The sequence below is a fragment of the Heterodontus francisci genome, chromosome 7 (assembly GCF_036365525.1).
Source record: "Heterodontus francisci isolate sHetFra1 chromosome 7, sHetFra1.hap1, whole genome shotgun sequence".
NCBI classification, from domain to species: domain Eukaryota; kingdom Metazoa; phylum Chordata; class Chondrichthyes; order Heterodontiformes; family Heterodontidae; genus Heterodontus; species Heterodontus francisci.
Genome location: NC_090377.1, coordinates 79,867,603 through 79,881,214, shown reverse-complemented (window position 1 = coordinate 79,881,214; position 13,612 = coordinate 79,867,603). Strand labels below are relative to the sequence as shown.

Sequence of the window (13,612 nt, the reverse complement as noted above, 5' to 3'; positions counted from 1 at the left end):
TTGGGATACAATGGAGTTAGGGGAGCACTCCAGCTCCTGTTGCCTCTGCAGTAACATTATATGAACTTTTTGTTTTAAAATCGCTGTTTGTTGCCAGTTGTTGCTAAGGCCCTCTCAAATTGGGCATGTTTCATGGGTTGCAGAGATTAGGAAGGAGGCCAAAGAAAAAGAAAAATGTTTTACATATTCTACTTGTTAATTATGTTATCAACATTCTTAATTGAGGCAGAGTATGTTATAATCTGGAAAGTACATCGGACATTGACAGGCTGAAAAGTAACATTTTATTTTTTTCAGAAAAACCAAGTACACCTGAGCGACTTGGAGTTATAAATGTCACCAAAAACAGTGTTTCACTTGCTTGGTTGAAACCAGAACATGATGGAGGCAGTAGGATCACAAACTACCTTATAGAAGCCCTTGAAAAGGGTCAGCAAAAGTGGATTAAATGTGCAGTTGTGAAGACTACACACCATGTTATACATGGTTTGAAAGAAAATGTTGACTATTTCTTCAGAGTATCTGCTGAAAATCAAGCTGGCCTAAGTGACCCAAAGGAAATGCTTCTACCAGTAACAGTTAAAGAACAACTAGGTAATTATTTTTTATACTATAGTATTTGGTGTTCTGTAGTATGAGCAGCTATAATTTATGTGATTACTTGAAACCAAAAAATGTAAGCCTTTTTTAGTGTTTGGGTTTTATGATTTATTCAGTGAACTAAAATTTCTGTTGTTTTAATTATTTTCAGAGTCCCCTGAAATTGATATGAAGAACTTTCCACACAACACTGTGTATGTTAGAGCTGGATCCAATCTAAAATTTGAAATCCCAATATCAGGCAAGCCACAACCAAAAGTATCATGGTCCAAAGATGGCATTTGTGTGAAGTCAACCATGAGATTTAACACTGAAATGACTGCAGAAAGCATGATTGTGAACCTGAAAGAAAGTGTTGCTGGTGATGCTGGTCGTTATGATATTACTGCTGCCAACTCCAGTGGAACAACAAAATCATTCGTTAACATTGTAGTGCTTGACAGACCTGGACCTCCAGTGGGCCCTGTAAACATTAGTGATGTTACTGAAGATACTGTAACACTGAGATGGCAACCACCAACTTATGATGGTGGCAGTCAAGTAACGAATTATATTGTTTTGAAAAGAGAAACAAGCACTGCTGCTTGGTCAGAAGTGTCTGCTACTGCAGCAAGAAGTACAATCAAAGTCATGAAGCTGACTACTGGAGAAGAATACCAGTTCCGGATCAAAGCTGAGAACCGCTTTGGAATCAGTGACCATATTGATTCCAAATGTGTTACAGTCAAATTGCCATACAGTAAGTAACTTATTGAGCAATAACAGAAAAGAATATCATGATTATTGTTCATTTTATCTATTTACACTGTTAAATGTCTATTAACTATATTTTCCAGCATCACCTGGACCTCCATCAACTCCATGGGTAACTAATGTCACCAGAGAGAGTATAACAGTGGGCTGGCATGAGCCAGTTTCTGATGGTGGCAACCAAGTGATTGGATATCATGTAGAAATGAAAGACAGAAACAGCATTTTATGGCAGAAAGTTAACAAGACCATTATCCGTACAACACACATGAAAGTCACAAATATCAATGCTGGGCTTATCTACGAATTCCGTGTATATGCAGAAAATGCTGCAGGCATTGGCAAAGTCAGCCATCCTTCTGATCAAGTTCTTGCAATTGATCCTTGTGGTATGTATTCCCCTGAATTGTCCTTGATTTCTTTTTGATCAAATGTAAAAATGCATTATTGCTTAGACTAAGCCAATATTTGCATTTATGATTGTATTCATTTCAATGTACTTTCCTTTCTCAGAGCTTCCAAGAAACGTACATGTAACAGATGTTACAAAGAACTCCGTAAGCCTCAGCTGGAAAAAACCAGCTTATGATGGTGGCAGCAAGATCACTGGCTACATTGTTGAAAAACGTGATTTGCCAAATGGGAGATGGACAAAGGGCAGCTTTACAAATGTCATTGAGACTCAGTTTACTGTCTCAGGTTTGACTCAAGATGCACAGTATGAATTCCGTGTATTTGCAAAGAATGCAATTGGTTCAATAAGTAATCCATCTGAAGTTGTCGGACCTGTAACATGCCATGATACCTTTGGTAACTAATTTTTCTAATAATTAATTGCCTAAATATGAAGAATTTTTTGTGGTTAGTATATCGAATGATGTCACTATTATTAATTTTGATTCATAGGTGCACCTGAGGTTGACTTGCCAATGGAGTACATGGATATTGTCAAATTTAAGGCTGGTTCAGCCATAAAGATTAAAGTTGGCGTCTCTGGCAAGCCTCTGCCATCCATTGAATGGTACAAAAATGGCAAAGAACTTGAGACAAGTTCTCAACTCTTCTTTGAAAATACAACTGACTCAGCAGCAGTAATAATTAAAGATGCTACTCGTATCAACAGTGGAAACTATGAAGTCAAGCTTAAAAATCCGCTGGGCTCAGCATCAGGAACAATCAGACTACTAGTACTAGGTATGTAGGTGTATTGTATGATGATAAATTGAAGGCTTTTCTCCAGCTGTACATTTTTCAGAAATTGCTTGACTTTTTTCCTCTGTTTCACAGACAAACCTGGGCCCCCGGTTGGGCCTATACAATTCAAGACTGTTACAGCTGAAAAGATCACAATCATGTGGGCTGCTCCAACAGATGATGGTGGTGCACCAGTCAACCATTATATTGTTGAAAAACGTGAGACAAGTCGAGTTGTATGGTCTCTCATTTCAGAAAAGTTGGAACATTCTATTATTTCAATGCGAAATATCATTAAAGGCAATGAATATGTGTTCCGTGTTCGTGGGGTGAACAAATATGGTGTTGGTGATCCACTAGAGTCTGATGCTGTCGTTGCTAAAAATGCATTTGGTAAGATAACAAAACCATTTTTTTCACTGAATGCTCTTCCTAATTGCTACATAAAGGTAAATTTTGGAACTTTCTTTCAATAGTTACACCTGGGCAGCCAACCAGGCCTGATGCTACCATGATAACTAAGCAGACGATGACTGTCACCTGGAAGAGGCCCACTGTTGACGGTGGCAGTGAAATCAGTGGCTATATTTTGGAACGACGTGAGAAAAAGAGTCTGCGATGGTTTAAGGTCATGAAGGAATCTATCCGTGACACCAGGCAAAAGGTTTCTGGCCTTACAGAAGGAAATGAGTATCAGTACCGTGTGTGCGCTCTTAATGCAGCGGGAGCGGGCCCATTCTCCGATCCTTCTGATTTCTATAAAACTGCTGATCCAATTGGTATGTAAAAGTAATATGAAATATGTTGAAATTTTGCAAATATTAAGCAACAGGCAGCAATGCCTTACATGTTCATATGTTCAAATATTCCTTTTTAAATTTTATTTGCAGACCAACCTGGCCAACCAACTAAACTGAAGATTGTGGACAGTACTAAATCTTCCATCACTCTTGGCTGGACTAAACCTGTCTATGATGGAGGAAGCACAATAACAAGCTATATAGTCGAAATGAGGGAAGCTGATGAAGAGCAATGGACAGTAGTTACTTCTAAGGGTGAAGTCAGAACCACAGAATATGTTGTGTCCCATTTAAAACATGGTGTAAACTACTACTTCCGTGTCAGTGCTGTTAACATTGCTGGGCATGGAGAACCAATTGAAATGGCAGAACCTGTACAGGCTAAAGACATACTTGGTAAGTCAATGATATGTAGAATGCATTATACATATATATAACACATACGTGAAGGATATTGCCTAACATATATTTATAAACATTTATATTCTACAGAAGAGCCAGAGATTGATCTTGATGTTGCACTCAGAACTTCTATAACAGCAAAAACAGGTGAAGATGTAGAAATTATGATACCTTTCAAAGGCCGTCCTACTCCAAATGTCACCTGGAGAAAGGGTGAGAAAAATATAAACACTGATGAAAGATATGTCATCCATAATACCGAGTCATCTACAGTTCTCACTATTCCTAAGGTCAGCCGTGAAGATACCAGCAAGTATGTTCTGACAATTGAAAATGGTGTTGGGACACCCAAATCAACATTTATAAATGTGAAAATCCTTGATTCTCCTGGACCTTGTCAGAAATTACATATTAAGCATGTAACCAGAAGCACTGTCACTTTAACTTGGGAGCCACCACTTATTAATGGTGGTGCTGAAATTATCAATTACGTAATTGAAAAGAGAGATGCAACGAAGAGAGCCTGGTCAAGTGTCACAACCAAATGTTCCAGCACAATGTTTAAGATTACCAACTTATCAGAAAAGAGCTCATTCTTTTTCCGAGTATTAGCAGAGAATGAAAATGGTTTGGGTGAACCATGTGAGACTTCAGAACCAGTGAAAGCCACTGAAGTACCAGGGCCAATCAAAGATCTTGCAATGAAAGACTCAACAAAGTCTTCTGTTGTATTAGAATGGAACAAACCTGACTATGATGGCGGTAGTATAATTACAGAATATGTAATTGAAAAGAAATTGAAAGACGAACAAGATTGGTCTCATGCTGGAACTTGCAAAGTCTGTACGTTAGAAATTACTAAATTAAAGGAGTTAGCAGTAATGGAATTCCGAGTATTTGCTAAAAATGAAAAGGGATTAAGCGATGATGTTATTATTGGACCTATCACTGTGAAAGATTATGTCATTATACCTGAAGCAGACTTATCTGAAATACCAGGAGGACAAATTAGTGTAAGAATTGGACACAGTGTACACATTGAACTGCCATACAAGGGGAAACCACGACCAAGTCTCAAGTGGCAGAAAGACAATATTCCATTAAAAGAAAGTGAACAAATCCGGTACAAGAAAACAGAAAGCAAAGCTACTTTAAGTATTAAGAATGTCAAAAAAGAAGATGGTGGGAAGTACACCTTAATCCTTGATAACGCAATTTCCAGAAAGTCATACAACTTTACTATAATCACACTGGGTCCTCCATCCAAGCCTAAAGGACCAATTAGATTTGATGAAATCAAATCTGAAAGTGTCATAATATCATGGGATGCTCCTGAAGATGATGGAGGAAGTGAGATTACTTCCTACAGTGTTGAAAAACGTGAAACTACACAAACCAATTGGAAACTGGTTTGTTCTAGTGTTGCCAGAAAAACTTTTAAAGTTACCAAACTGGTTAAAGATTTAGAATATCAATTTAGAATTTGTGCTGAAAATAGATATGGAGTAAGTCAGTCACTTAATTCAATGGCTGTTGTAGCAAAACATCAATTTAGGCCTCCTGGACCACCTGGAAAACCTGTTGTATACAATATCACTTGTGATGGTATGACAATTTCATGGGATGCACCAGTATATGATGGTGGTTCAGAAGTCACCGGTTATCATGTTGAGAAGAAAGAAAGAAACAGCATCTTATGGCAAAAAGTCAACACAATGCCTATTCCTGGCAGAGATTACAGAATTTCAGGACTTATTGAGGGCCTGGACTATCAGTTCCGAGTATATTCTGAAAACAGTGTTGGATTGAGCCCAGTTAGTGAGGCAAGCAAATTCACTTTGGCTGTCTCACCAGTTGGTAAGTAATTTATTCCTGAAAAATGTAATAATGAAGTTATCTTTGTGCTAAATTCTACTTGTATTAAAGCATAAAATCTAATATTGACTATTTGTATACTTCATCAGATCCACCTGGTACACCAGATTATATTGATATGACCAGAGAAACTGTAACACTTAAGTGGGATCCACCACAACGTGATGGTGGAAGCAAGATTGTGGCTTATAGTGTTGAAAAACGACAAGGAGGTGGGCGTTGGCTACGGTGCAACTTTATTGATATTACCGAATGCCAATATACAGTATCAGGTCTTAGCCCTGGTGATCGTTATGAATTCCGTATAATTGCTAGAAATGCAGTTGGAACAGTCAGCCCACCTTCTCAGTCATCAGGACACATCTTGACAAGAGATGAAAGCAGTAAGTACCAAAAAAGAAGCTAACTGTGTTATTATATGTTATTGTAGATGCTTGTTATGCCTTTGAAGTTCTAATTTAGTAATTACTCAACGCTATTTTCACAGTACCACCATCAATTGAATTTGGTGCTGAACACTTCGAAGGCATGACTGTAAAAGCTGGTGAGAGTATTCGGCTCAAGGTGCATATTAAAGGCCGCCCCGTACCACAGGTGATCTGGTATAAAGGTGGAAAGGAAATTGACAAGAAATTGATGGTGGACATCACAAATGTTATTGGGTCGAGTTCTGTCTTTGTTAGAGACAGCAACCGAGATCATCGCGGTATATATACTGTGGAAGCCAAGAATGCTTCAGGCACCAAGACAGCTGACATTCATATCAGAGTTCAAGGTATTTGGAGGAAATTGACAACTCATGAACCCACTTTAATTCCTCACTTGTTTATTTACTGTTCTTAGTAATATGGATATTTTAGTTCCTGTTAGATTACTTGCTGGTCACTAACATTTCTGAATTTATTTAGATACTCCTGGACTACCAGTTGGACCTATTCGATTTACCAACGTTACTGGCGAAAAACTTACGTTGTGGTGGATTCCACCAGATAATGATGGCTGTGCTGTCATTAGTCATTATGTAATTGAGAAACGAGAGACAAGTCGACTTGCATGGGCATTGGTCAGTGATAAATGTGAAGCCTGCTCATACACTGTCACCAAACTGATTAAGGGGAATGAGTACCAGTTCCGTATCTCAGCTGTCAACAAATTTGGCACTGGCAGACCGATAGATTCAGAGCCAGTTATTGCACAGACACCATACAGTACGTGTTTTTCATAATTTATAGTTATTAATAGTTTGCCCTGCTCTTTTGTCAAACCTTTACTTGTCCTAATTTGTCAAACTAGTCTTAATTAGATAACTGTTTTTGATTTTACAGCTGTACCCGATGAACCTGGTATTCCAGAACCAACTAATGTTTCAGGAGAAACTATCACACTTACTTGGTCTAGGCCAAGATCAGATGGAGGAAATGAAATTAAGCACTACATCCTTGAACGTCGTGAGAAGAAGAGTATGCGGTGGGTCAAGGTTTCTAGCAAACGATCCATTACTGAAACCAGATTCAAAGTAACTAATCTCACAGAAGGAAATGAATATGAATTCCGTGTCATGGCTGAAAATAATGCTGGAGTTGGTCCCCCAAGTGGTATTTCTAGACTTATTAAATGTAGAGAACCAGTTAATCCACCAGGTGCTCCTACAGTTGTCAGAGTCACAGACACAACAAAGACTTCGGTAAGTTTGGAATGGACTCAGCCTGTCTTTGATGGTGGCATGGAAATTATTGGCTATATCATCGAAATGTGCAAAGCTCGTCTTGAAGATTGGCATAAGGTTAACATAGAAGCATGTGTCAACACTAAATACACAGTTACTGACTTGGAACCTGGTGAAGAGTATAAATTCCGTGTCTGTGCTGTTAATGGGGTAGGAAAAGGAGACAGATGTGAAGTTTCTGCTCCAGTACAAGCTACAGATAGATTAACCTCACCTGAAATTGATATTGATGCCAGTTTCAAACAAATTCATATTGTTCGAGCCGGTGGTACAATTCAGCTGCATGTTGCCTTCCAAGGAAGGCCAGTTCCTATTGCCACTTGGAAAAAAGCAGATTCCTCCATTGGGGCACATGTTCACATTAATACAACAGACACAAGCAGCATATTAGTAGTGGAGAACTGCAATAGGTATGATGCTGGAAAATATACTCTTATTCTGGAAAACAGCAGTGGCAGAAAATCTATTACATTAACTGTTAAGGTACAAGACACTCCTGGTCCACCAGGACCAATTACATTCAAAGATGTTACTAGAGGTTCTATTACATTAATGTGGGATGCTCCTGTTCATGACGGTGGTTCACGTATTCATCATTATGTTGTGGAAAAGCGTGAAGCCAGTAGGCGTAGCTGGCAAGAAATCAGTGGCAAGTGCACCCGACAGATTTTCAGGGCACAAGAACTTGCAGAAGGAGTACCATACTTTTTCCGTGTGATGGCAGAAAATGAATATGGTCTTGGTGAACCATATGAAATGACAGAGCCTATAGTAGCTACCGAGGAGCCGGCACCACCTAAGAGGCTAGATATTGTTGACACAGGCAGAACCTCTGCTGTCTTGGCTTGGTTGAAACCAGAGCATGATGGTGGCAGTCGTATTACTGGTTATCTGGTGGAGATGAAGCAAAAAGGTACAGATCACTGGGTTGAAGATGGTCAAACCAAACACCTTACTCTTAGAGTTGATGGACTTACTGAAAACACAGAGTATGAGTTCCGTGTCAGAGCGAAGAATGACGCTGGCTACAGTGAACCGAGGGAGGCATTTTCATCTGTTATTATTAAAGAACCACAGATAGAGCCTAAAGCAGATTTATCTGGAATCACCAATCAAATGATCACCTGCAAAACAGGAACTACCTTTACTATAGATGTGCCCATTAGTGGACGTCCGGCTCCGAAGGTAACATGGAAACTTGAGGAGATGAGACTTAAGGAAACTGATAGAGTCAGTATCAAAACAACAAAAGAGAGAACTACACTGACTATGAAGGACACTATGAGAGGTGACTCTGGCAAATATTATTTAACACTTGAAAACACAGCGGGAGTCAAGACCTTTACTGTAACTGTTAATGTTATTGGTCGACCGGGCCCAGTTACTGGCCCTATAGGCATCTCATCTGTTTCTGCAGAATCATGTGTATTGTCATGGACAGAGCCTGAAGATGACGGTGGCACAGAAATTACCAACTACATTGTAGAAAAGCGCGAGTCTGGTACTACCGCCTGGCAGCTCATCAATTCCAGTGTAAAACGCACTCAGATTAAAGTTACTCACTTGACAAAGTATATGGAATACAGCTTCCGAGTCTGTTCAGAGAATAGATTTGGTGTCAGCAAACCATTGGAATCAGCACCTGTGGTTGCTGAGCATCCATTTGGTAAGTAAAAAAAATTAACCTATTATTTGATAATCCCAATGACTAAATATACACATGAAGAATGAAATCTGGGAAAACTTACTAGTCATATTTTTTATATCTATTGTAGTTCCACCAAGCCCACCAACCAGGCCAGAAGTATATTTTGTATCTGCCAATGCTATGTCTATCCGATGGGAAGAGCCATACCATGATGGTGGCAGCAAAGTTACAGGCTACTGGATTGAAAAGAAAGAACGTAACAGCATTCTTTGGGTGAAAGAAAACAAAATACCATGTATTGATTGCCATTACAAAATATCTACTCTAGTGGAAGGCTTGGAATACCAGTTTAGAGCTTATGCAATGAATACAGCTGGCTTGAGTAAAGCTAGTGAAGCTTCTCGACTAGTAATGGCTCAGAATCCCGTTGGTAAGTACATACATAAATGTAAGAAAAGAGATATGTTTTGCAATTATACTTCTTTATATTTGCAAATAGCTACAAATAAAAATTTAAGTTTACTTTTGTTTGAATTTATTAAGATCCTCCAGGTCGACCAGAAGTAACAGACGTTGATAGATCTTCAGTTTCAATAAAATGGACCGTACCAACCTATGATGGTGGAAGTAAGATTATTGGATACATCGTGGAACGTAAACCTTATAATGAAACTGGAGATGGTCGCTGGCTTAAGTGTAATTACACCTCTATCTCGGATACCTTCTACACTGTGACAGGACTTAGCGAAGCAGAAGTTTATGAGTTCCGTGTTTTAGCCAAGAATGCAAGCGGAGTAATTAGTATACCATCTGAATCTACAGGACCTGTCACATGTAAAGATGAATATGGTATGCTAAGTCGGAAATACATCATAGATCTATTAATAATTTAAATTTCCTATTGAAACAAAAGGACTGTCTTTTCTCGGTTATTTATTACATTTTATTTGTATTTACAGTACCACCCAAGGCTGAACTGGACAGCAGGCTACTTGGAGAAATGATTACTATAAGAGCTGGATCAGACCTGGTACTTGATGCTTTTGTTGGTGGGAAACCTGACCCTTATGTCTACTGGTCTAAGGGAGACAAAGAACTAGAGCTTTGTGAAAAGATCTCTCTACAGTACACTAACAAACGTGCTGTTGCCATTATTAAGTTCTGTGACAGAAATGACACTGGAAGGTATACATTAACTGTGAGAAATCCAAGTGGAACTAAGACTGTATCTGTAAATGTTAAAGTGCTGGGTAAGTTTTCTATTGCAAAATAAAATATATTCTTTCAGAAATGTACTTCACATCAAAAGTTATGTACAGGCTATATTTGTGTTTTAACTTTATATTTCAAACTCCGTTTAGATTCACCCGGACCATGTGACGGTTCACTAACCATCAGCAGATTAACTGAAGAGAAATGCACTTTGTCGTGGAATATGCCAAAGGAAGATGGTGGAGCAGAGATTACACACTATATTGTAGAGAGACGTGAGACTAGCAGACTTAACTGGGTAATCGTTGAAGCTGAGTGCATGACTCTTTCCACTGTAGTTACAAGACTTATAAAGAACAATGAATACATTTTTAGAGTAAGAGCCGTTAACAAGTATGGACCTGGTGCACCACGGGAGTCTGAACCTGCCATAGCCAGAAACTCATTCAGTGAGTACTATGTGATAGGTTTCTTTCATATTTGCAGAATATTGTTATTCATCTTAGTTAAGTAATAGCAAAAATCTTACTGAAATATAATGCACTTCAATTTGTTGTAAACAGCGATCCCATCACCACCTGGTGAACCAGAGGTTGTTGCGATTGGAAAAGAGCACATCATCATCCAGTGGTTGAAACCTGAAACTGATGGTGGAGCTGAAATTAGTAACTATCTTGTGGATAAACGTGAAAAACGAAGTGTACGTTGGACTCGAGTCAACAAAGACTTTACTATTTATGATACCAGACTCAAAGTTACAAATCTAATGGAGAGTTGTGAGTACCAGTTCCGTGTTACAGCAGTAAATGCAGCTGGTAACAGTGAGCCCAGTGAATCGTCAAGTTATATCCTGTGCAAAGAACCCACATGTAAGCATTAGATTTTTTAATTAATATTTTAAGTTTCTTATAATTGAGAATCTATACAAATACTTATCAACTTCATCTATTTAAATTAAATAACAGATACACCTGCAGCACCTTCAGCACCAAGAGTTGTGGATACAACCAAACACAGCATTAGCCTAGCATGGACGAGACCCATGTATGATGGTGGTTCTGATATTATTGGCTATGTTCTTGAAATGAAAGAGGAAAGCATGGAACAGTGGTACAGAGCGCATACTACAGCTAATTTAAGAAACACTGAATATACCATTACCGGTCTTACAACCAGCAGGAAGTACTATTTCAGAGTTGCTTCTGTCAATATTAATGGAATGAGTGAATTCAGTGAGTCATCTGCTGAAATTGAAGCAGTAGAAAGAATAGGTAAGTAGCAATATATTGGCAAATTGTATAGTTTTGCAATCTTTTACACTTTTATGACAGGATGTCTCCAATATTGGAAATAAAGTGTATATATCTGGTACTGAAAGTATATTAGCATTAAATTATAATTAAAAAGCAATCCAAAATGAACAACTTTACAATCCAAAGAACTATCATAATCATTGACATTTTTCATTGCTTATAACTTCTTGAAGATTTTATTATTGGAAAATTGTAACTTGTTTTTCATCCCTTTTGCGCTAACACATTTTATTTTTCTAGAAATGCCAGACCTTGAGCTTGCAGATGATCTCAAAAAGACTGTCACTGTTAGAGCTGGTGGCTCACTCCGCTTAATGGTTTCAGTAGCAGGTAGACCTACTCCAATGCTAACCTGGAGTAAACCTGGTGTTGACCTCTGCAATCGTGGTATTATTGATACAACAGATTCTTACACACTGCTAGTAGTTGACAAGGTGAATCGCTATGATGCTGGAAAATACACCATTGAGGCTGAAAATCCATCAGGCAAAAAGTCAGCAACTGTAGTTGTCAAAGTATATGGTATGTGAAAAAAAAATTCATCTTTTGTTCCTGTTGTCAGAGTTTGCTGGACATTTTCAAGCATAAAACAAAAAATTAGAAACTAAAATATCTGCTGTATTTTCAGATACGCCTGGCCCACCTGGTGCTGTTAATGTGAAGGAAGTTGCAAGGGATTCTGTGGTTATCACATGGGATGTTCCAACAATTGATGGTGGAGCACCAGTGAACAATTACATAATTGAGAGACGTGAAGCTGCTATGAGAGCATTCAAGACGGTGACTGTTAAATGCAGCAAGACAATTTATAGAATAACTGGACTCACTGAGGGCACAATGTATTATTTCAGAGTCTTGCCAGAGAATATCTATGGTATTGGTGAGCCATGTGAAACTGCTGATGCAGTGCTTGTCTCAGAAGTTCCTATGGTTCCACAGAAATTGGAATTAATTGATGTCACAAAATCTACAGTCACACTAGCCTGGGAAAAACCACTGCATGATGGAGGCTGCAGACTGACTGGTTATGTTATTGAAGCATGCAAGGCGGGTACAGAAAGGTGGATGAAAGTTGCAACTCTTAAACACACAGTCTTTGAACATACTATAATCTCTCTAAATGAATCGGAACAGTACCTGTTCAGAGTCAGAGCCCAAAATGACAAAGGTGTCAGTGAACCAAGAGAGATTGTAACTGCTGTCACTGTACAAGATCAGAAAGGTATGTGTAGGTTTAAAATGATTTTTTGATATTTATCTGATAGTTAAAACATAACAAGCATTAATATGCAATAATGTGTACTGAATGTAACAATAGTTTTACTAAAATGGTTTTATTCTATTTCTTTTCTAACAGTGATACCAAAGATTGATTTGGCAGGCATACCTCAAAAGACTGTCACTGTACCTGCTGGCAGACCTATTGAACTATCTATTCCAATTAGTGGCCGTCCACCTCCTGGTGTATCATGGTATTTTGAGGGAACAAAACTAAAAGAAAATGATCGAACCAAAATCGAAAGATTTGCCAAAATAGTTAAGCTTACTTTGCGTGAAACCACCATAGACGATACTGGTGACTACATGCTTGAGCTAAAAAATGTTGCTGGATCTGCTACTGAATCCATCAAAGTGATCATTCTTGGTAAGTATTTGTCACAAACTCTATTAAAAAAAATACATATACACCAGTGTACTGGCCATGGTACTATAATCATTTTTCAAGTCTTAGATAATTGTATTAATTTATTTGCAGATAAACCAGGACTACCTACAGGCTCAATTAGAATTGATGAAATTGACGCCACCACTGTCACCATCAGTTGGGAGCCACCAGAGAAAGATGGTGGTGCTGCCATCAGTGGTTATGTAGTAGAGCAACGTGATGCTCATCGCCCAGGCTGGCTTCCAGTTTCTGAATCTGTTACTAGGAACACATTCAAGTTTACTCGATTAAATGAAGGCACTGAATATGTCTTCCGTGTAGCTGCCACAAATCGCTTTGGTATTGGATCATTTTTACAATCTGGCATTGTAGAATGCAAGAGTGCCATCAGTAAGTGCAGTATTATTTTACTGGTAATGAAAGATT

The 13,612-nt window shown here is 38.4% G+C and overlaps 1 protein-coding gene across 1 annotated transcript in view; it reads left to right on the top strand.

Annotated features, from left to right (window-relative positions):
* Positions 1-13,612, top strand: part of LOC137372387 (titin-like) — a 425,393-nt gene that overhangs the window by 394,052 nt on the left and 17,729 nt on the right. Inside the window, exons 251-273 of the mRNA XM_068036276.1 lie at positions 298-594; positions 752-1,339; positions 1,437-1,739; positions 1,864-2,160; positions 2,257-2,544; positions 2,638-2,937; positions 3,021-3,323; positions 3,435-3,740; positions 3,837-5,603; positions 5,711-6,004; positions 6,109-6,396; positions 6,530-6,829; positions 6,947-9,013; positions 9,123-9,425; positions 9,539-9,844; positions 9,955-10,245; positions 10,357-10,656; positions 10,771-11,076; positions 11,173-11,478; positions 11,761-12,042; positions 12,149-12,742; positions 12,878-13,165; positions 13,277-13,576. Coding sequence (XP_067892377.1) covers positions 298-594; positions 752-1,339; positions 1,437-1,739; positions 1,864-2,160; positions 2,257-2,544; positions 2,638-2,937; positions 3,021-3,323; positions 3,435-3,740; positions 3,837-5,603; positions 5,711-6,004; positions 6,109-6,396; positions 6,530-6,829; positions 6,947-9,013; positions 9,123-9,425; positions 9,539-9,844; positions 9,955-10,245; positions 10,357-10,656; positions 10,771-11,076; positions 11,173-11,478; positions 11,761-12,042; positions 12,149-12,742; positions 12,878-13,165; positions 13,277-13,576 — 10,674 coding nt within the window. The remainder of the gene's footprint in view (positions 1-297; positions 595-751; positions 1,340-1,436; positions 1,740-1,863; positions 2,161-2,256; positions 2,545-2,637; positions 2,938-3,020; positions 3,324-3,434; positions 3,741-3,836; positions 5,604-5,710; positions 6,005-6,108; positions 6,397-6,529; positions 6,830-6,946; positions 9,014-9,122; positions 9,426-9,538; positions 9,845-9,954; positions 10,246-10,356; positions 10,657-10,770; positions 11,077-11,172; positions 11,479-11,760; positions 12,043-12,148; positions 12,743-12,877; positions 13,166-13,276; positions 13,577-13,612) is intronic.